Source organism: Theobroma cacao, chromosome 5 (assembly GCF_053813885.1).
Source record: "Theobroma cacao isolate CCN51 chromosome 5, ASM5381388v1, whole genome shotgun sequence".
Lineage (NCBI taxonomy): Eukaryota > Viridiplantae > Streptophyta > Magnoliopsida > Malvales > Malvaceae > Theobroma > Theobroma cacao.
The window spans coordinates 35416295-35422868 of NC_142643.1; the positions used below are offsets into that span (position 1 = coordinate 35416295).

Here is a 6574-nt window from a genome sequence, read left to right on the forward strand (position 1 = left end):
CAATAAATATTGCCAGGAAAGACTAGGGAGAACGGCGGCTTTAATGTTTTTCTCCTTCACTAGTGAAATTTGGTGTTTAATGCTCCGGGGTGGTCGATGCAACAATAAGGATAGGATACTTTACATCATCTCATGGCTTAAAGTTTGGGGGAAAACAAAGAAGCTTGTGGGTGGGTCAGTCATATGCCTTATCCAATGGGAAAAAACGGGGTTAGAATAACACAACATAATAATTGAAGTTTGGTGATAGCAATAGCAAGGCATTACAAGTCTATTCCACAACGCAGTAGGAATAAATAGCATACGCATGTGTTATCAAATGTGTGGATTAACTATTATAAGCACATTATACTTTAAAAAAGAGAGAGAGAGGCCGCTTTTTATAGCTTGTCAACCCCAATAAAATGAAGATAAACCAGCTTCTTTCACCCTTCTTTTTCAACTTTTTCAAGGCAATAATGAGGAGATAAAGATGGTGACCTACTTAGCGAGCGGCCGAAGGCTGCTGAGCTGCTGCCTGCGTATTTTGATGGCATTGGGTTACCAAGGGGGAGGGCCATTCCCATTCGCCGGTTCTTTTTGGGTCTAGTCAGCAAGGGTTTACGAGGCGTGAGTCTGAGCATATTCTTTTTGTTAGTTTGGATTTACTGGGTTCAAGTTGACAAATGACACTCAGCAAATATTAAAATAGTAATTTACATATATTATATCTCCTAAAGTGGTTCAATGAGAATATATCTATATATAAAAATTTTTTCCTATTAAGTATGGTACTATTATTCTTCAAGTGTGCAAAAAATGTGAATGAGCTTATCTAATGGAATCAACAAAATGAATTTTTAGTTCTAAGGGGACATCGCAGTTGTGAACGTCTAATGATTACACTTCCATGTGCAATGGAAGGTGGAAAAACAAAATTAAAGAGGAAGGGATAGACGAAACCAAATCAACAAAAAGGTAGTAGATTTTCTTTCAAGTTTTTAACACTTTAAAATTGTCTTGTTATCACATATTACTACTTCACTCACTCTCTGCGGCCGAATTTACTCACTTTCAAATATGTAAGGTTTAACCTTTTGCAGTTATACTTTTAAAAAAAAAAATTTCACAAAGCAAAAGATCAAATCGTAAAGAAAATCATGTCTATGTTAATGTACAATTATTAGTGTTGGGATGCTTGGTTTTTCAGGAGACTCGCATTTCAAGTAATATCATGTTCTGATTAAAAGCTAATCTGTGTTCAATTAGTACACCTTAAGGGAATTTTTGTAGGGCCAGCCAGTATTAAGCCCGTTAAAACAAAATCAATGTACTTCCAAACGTCTAACATCGGCCTGCCCAAATCGCTCCAACGCATGCAAAATCAATGATCACCATAACGGTACCTTGCCTCTCAACTTATAAAAGGAAATCTACTAGTAGATAGCATACACTACAAGAAAACAGGGCCTTCTCTGACGGAAAAAACCCGTCACAGAAAATTTTCTAATTGTTGCAATCTATAGGAGGATTACTATTGCAATTATATCGAATTATGCCAATCATTTACGCCACAATTTCACAAGCGTCCTTTGTGATTTAGTTGCGTCGCCACTTTTACTAGGAAAAGAAACAATAATAGGCCCATCTCAATCTATATTTTGACGGCCAAGGCATCTTCGGATGTTTTATATGATATTACTAGTAAGAATCTATCAAGCAATAACATTAAAAATGTAAAGAAACAATTTTACAAGTATTCCTCTAGAGATATAGAATCAAAATAAATTATTATCAAAGGGGTGGGGGGGTGTGGGAATGGTACAAGTAAAACACTCACCTTTACAGACAAATCAAAACAATATCGGGGCCCTCCCTCCAGCTTTTTCCGTGAGTTTCTCACCACCGGTAGCAATGGGTGGGGTCGGATCCCAGGCAGGAAAGAGTAAACTTTGAGCAACCTAGATCAGGAATGATGACAAATAAGCACCTGCGCCCTGAATGCTCAACCATTAACGCATTAAACTGCAGTTTTGCACACATGTGGAGTGATCATTTGGTAGCTGGCACAGTGAGGATGGTATGGATCATTGAAGGTTTCCATTTCCGATGGTTTTGCGCTCGAATTCCTTGATGGTATTGGCTAGCTTCTTCATATTGTCATCGTAGACATAGGGTAGCTTATTGAACCAAGTGACATTGTTCTTGGCAGAGAGAGGAAGGAATTCCCTACATAGCTCTTGGTGTACGGTAATCGTGTTGTGATAGTGATAGTAACGAATCTTTGTCTCTGTCTTGTGTAATGTCTTCCCAATCACATTCTCCGACATGTGCACCCCTGTAGCATAGGCATTCTTCGCCTGAATCGCGTATTTCCTGTCCCGCCGAATTCCGGTTCTCGATTCCCTGAAGAGTAGCTTTTCGAATCCCCATTGCCTGCCCCAACGTATGAATGTATGAATAAAATGTGCAAAGGAATTTGGACAGATGCAATTGAATCAAATGTGCAAATTCATTTAATTTCTTTTCCAGTGAACCAAATGAAATGGGGCTTCTTTTTTTGGTTAATTAAGCATATCCAAAATCCATATCTAGAAAGACCCCTCCTTTCATCTCCGTTTTTTTTTTTTTTTTTTAAGAACATAATGACAGAAATACCGTACTTGGCATAAAAATTGAGAAGCAAAGTTGTTAAGAGAAAATAAGCATATGGAGAAATCTACTTGAGATTACCTGGAATATTGTTCAGAGGAATTATTCAAGCAGAGCACACTGGACATTGGATTCTGCTCAATAGTAAACTGTGTATAATCGGAGAACTCATTCAGCACCGATTCCAATGTATTCCCATCAGGCAAATAAATATACTCGTCCACATCGAAGAAGAAAGTCCAATTGGCAGCGTGTCGATAGCGGTGCAGACAATCATTCACCACCAAAAACTGGTTATAATAATACCCATCGAATTCCGCCTGGTCTCGGATGTCCTGCATCGTAGCCCTCCCTGCTCGCACCCAAGGGTCGAGCGCTGCCCTGACCTCGGGCGTGACCCCACCCGCATCATGAAACACAAAATGCGAGTTTGGTCCAAAGAACCAGGCGTGATAAGCCATCCATTCCCTCATCCTGTCAGCGCTCAGGTTCCCATACAGAGACGACCCACAGTACAAGTATTCGTACTGAAAAGGTGAGTGGTACTTGGATTCATTGTAAGATCCAGGGGCCTCCTCCAAAGCTGTGAATTTCTCGTACTTTCTTTGGGACTCCCCGTAGTAAGCGTTTATCATCAGCTTCCCACCGAGGTTGTCTTGGTTTGGGTTGAAAGGAAAGGTGCAATTCACCACCAACACTGTGTAGACACGCCCATACCCCCAATCCGGAAGCATTTTGTAGGCCTTGGCCCTGTAAGATGACCCGTTGTTTGAGATCCACTCGCATTTGTACCACGGCCGCCCGAACACGTGAATGGGCTTCGAAGCCAAGCCCACCACCGCGAACGTCGTAGGACCGCCCCTGTACGCACCCATCCGCACAAACAAAGCAGCCGCGTTACCGTAAGCCTCGAACACTCGCTTATTTGGGTCTCTGGGTTTAGCTTTAGGAGCCGAGTAGTACTTCTTCTCAGCTACCGGAGTTGCTGTATAAGGGAGTGATACATTGGTGGCGAGTAGACTGGTAGTGGCGGCGGCGGCGGAGGTGAGAGAAGGAGCAGAGCAGGGACGGGTGGTGGAGAGTAGGTTTTGGTAGTAAGGAGGAAGATTCCAGAGAAGCATAACCAAGGTGAGCGCTAGCAATGTAGCAACTAATGGTTTTGTTTCAAAGCAAACGAATAGCTTCCCAAAGCTCGCGGCGGTGGAAGGGGCGGAGGAGGGCGCCGCTTCCTTCCTCATTTTAGTGTCGCTTGTGGCGGTGATGGTGGTTGTTGTGACGTTAATTCTTTATTGATGATTTCTAATTGCTCCCCCAAGAAAAAGAGAAAAGAAAGAAAAAAGAAAAGAAAAGAAAAGGGGGGGCAAGGGTCAAATGAGGGTCATACCGACACACTATATTTTTACTCCGCTAACAAACACTAAAGAAGAAAGGCAGTCTCCTCTCCCCTCTGTCTTTGCATCCTCTTCCAAGCCATTAATTTATCAATATTATATATGGGATGGACATGGTATTACGGGTTTTGGGTCTTGATCTGCTTTTATTTACCAAATTGACACTGTCCCTTTTAAAAGTTATTTACTCTATCTGGTTCGTTTGTATTCTAGTTTAAGGGTTGGAAATTAGCAACCCTCAAAAGCACGCCCCCATTGGTTAAAATCTTTGAAAGCAACAAAAGAATGATGATGATGATGCCCAAACTACCAAGATTTCTGGAATTTCCTTTTCGCTCTTACAACGGCCATCCATCCCGAACAACTGCAGTCATCCAACTCCATGTTCTTAATTATCTGCTTTACATTACCATTACCCACCCATCTGCTTAACGTTTTTCTCTTGTTGTTTTCAATTGGCCGACTGTATCCACTAGAGGAACAGGCAGTAATTTAAGAACATCCTGGTTTTTCTTCCAAAAGTGGAAGTCATCCAATCCGCATATGGCCTCCAAAGGACAAAAGCAAAGGCTTAGCAGTTAGCAATCCCCCTTTGCTCCACTTTTCCTTCGATACAAGCTTACAAAGTATGCTCATTTCTCAGCATACATTGCCTCCCCGGTGTTGAATTTCTGATTCTGTACTTTGTGCAGTGTCAATTAAAAATAATTAATCTGATTAAATCAATTTTTAATTAATAGCATGTGAATAATTAGAATACTAAAAATATATAAAAAAAAAAAATAATTGTTGGCGTTTGACTATAGACAAACGATTCCGGATCAACATATGCTGGTGCTTTGCTTTCCTGGAATGAAACATTACACTAATTTTTCAGCACCATGAATTAATTTAATTTATCGTCTATGATTGTGGATGTCAGCAAAGTGATTCTTCCTTTCTCTAACCTATTAAATTTGTTTTTTTTAATGTAATAATACATGATTATAAGGGATCAATAGATTTGTAAAGCCTAGGCTTTTTTTTTTTAAAAAAAAAAGACATAACGCATTTGTGCAGGAGGGTCATAATTCACCATGAAGGTCCCATGTGCAGGCCACTACAGCACAGAATTACAGCAATCATTACTATATCTTTTCTTGCTTATGAGAAAGAAAATGCCAAAACCTTAATTTACATTATCATGCCAATAAAATTATTCATTTTCCAGGAAACTCCCAGACACAGAAAACCGCATCTATTTTATTACAGGCAAACGGAGGTAAGAGGACCAGTATATCTAACTTCCACCAAAAGACACAAAAAGGCCAAAAAAAAATCTTGATATTTCGAATAACAATTATAATATTACTCACAATTTTATTCAATATAAGAAATAAATAAGTAGCATAGAGTCAATGTATTCCTTCTTATTATTATTATTATTATTTAATAAAGAAGATGGAGCTTTACTTGAGATTGGGTAAAGAAATAAAGGTAAAATATAACGCATTTTCATGATTCATTGGTGGGATGAGACGCTCGATAGCTGATCCGGCAATACCCTAGAAAGAAGAAAAAGAGAAACGTATTTAAATTTGGGACAGCGAAAATCAATTGATTTTTAATAAATGCTATCCAAACTTAAGCTATAGAGTTGGCTCGGCACCATAATTATTCTGTCTTGGCTGATGTTGTCTTTTAAAAATCTTTCATGCGTTAACTGATGACCAAAGAAACCAGGTGCAGTGTTGAGGGTAAAATCCGAGGAGGAGGAGGAGGAGTCAAATCTAATGATTAGATTCGATTTTACTTTGCTAATGCAACTGATATGTGTCGGTGGTTACAAATGGCAAAAGATTAACGAGTTAAAATCCTGATGGATGATGAACAACAGCTTCAAAATTTTGTGGGATGGCTTGATAGGATCTGTATTTAAAGTGACATCTCAATTATTTGTGGGGACACCTTGGCTTTGGCCCTTTTGTTTTTTTTTTTTTTTTTTTTTTAATTTTAATTTTTTTAATGAGCTATGAATATTCGGGCACTGCCGATTCCTCTACCAGAAGCTGGAAAGGTTTTGCGACCTAACAGAAATAATTGAAGAAGGCGGCCCCTTCGAGTTAAATCCCATCTTTTTGTTTTCCTCACTTTGTGGTTTACGAACTTGCGACTGTCGGTAGGGGACGCTGCGTTTTGACAGCCAACGAGACAATTCATCCTTTTAACTGAAAATAAGTAAAAGGGTGTATTTAATAATTTGATGAATATTTATTTTATTTATTTATTTTTATTTTTCATTTTTAAAAAATGAGGTTTACAAATTGATCAAGGAAGGAGCATGAGACATGGTTGCACTTGCATCCGTCCTTTAAGGTGTGTGCGTTTGTCTAAAAACTAGATTTCAGACACTTGCCACCACGTGAGTGAAAGCAAATGAAAGTGATTTTCTGTTTTTGATAAAATGATAGTTTTTTTAGGTACAAATGAAATTAAAAAAAGACACGAGACTTAATTTTAATCTGAAGAAGAAACAAAATTATATAATTATTTTTAATTTTTATATAATATCT

General features: G+C 38.8%; 1 protein-coding gene across 1 annotated transcript; it reads right to left on the reverse strand.

The window, feature by feature from the left end:
• Positions 1-1677: 1677 nt before the first annotated feature.
• GALS1 (glycosyltransferase family protein (DUF23)) lies at positions 1678-4012 on the reverse strand. Its single transcript, XM_007028750.3, has 2 exons — positions 2713-4012; positions 1678-2415 (listed from the first exon to the last, which is right to left on the reverse strand). Exons 1-2 carry the CDS (start codon positions 3867-3869, stop codon positions 2067-2069), a joined length of 1506 nt encoding a protein of 501 aa, XP_007028812.3. The 5' UTR covers positions 3870-4012; the 3' UTR covers positions 1678-2066.
• Between the last annotated feature and the right edge of the window lie 2562 nt (positions 4013-6574).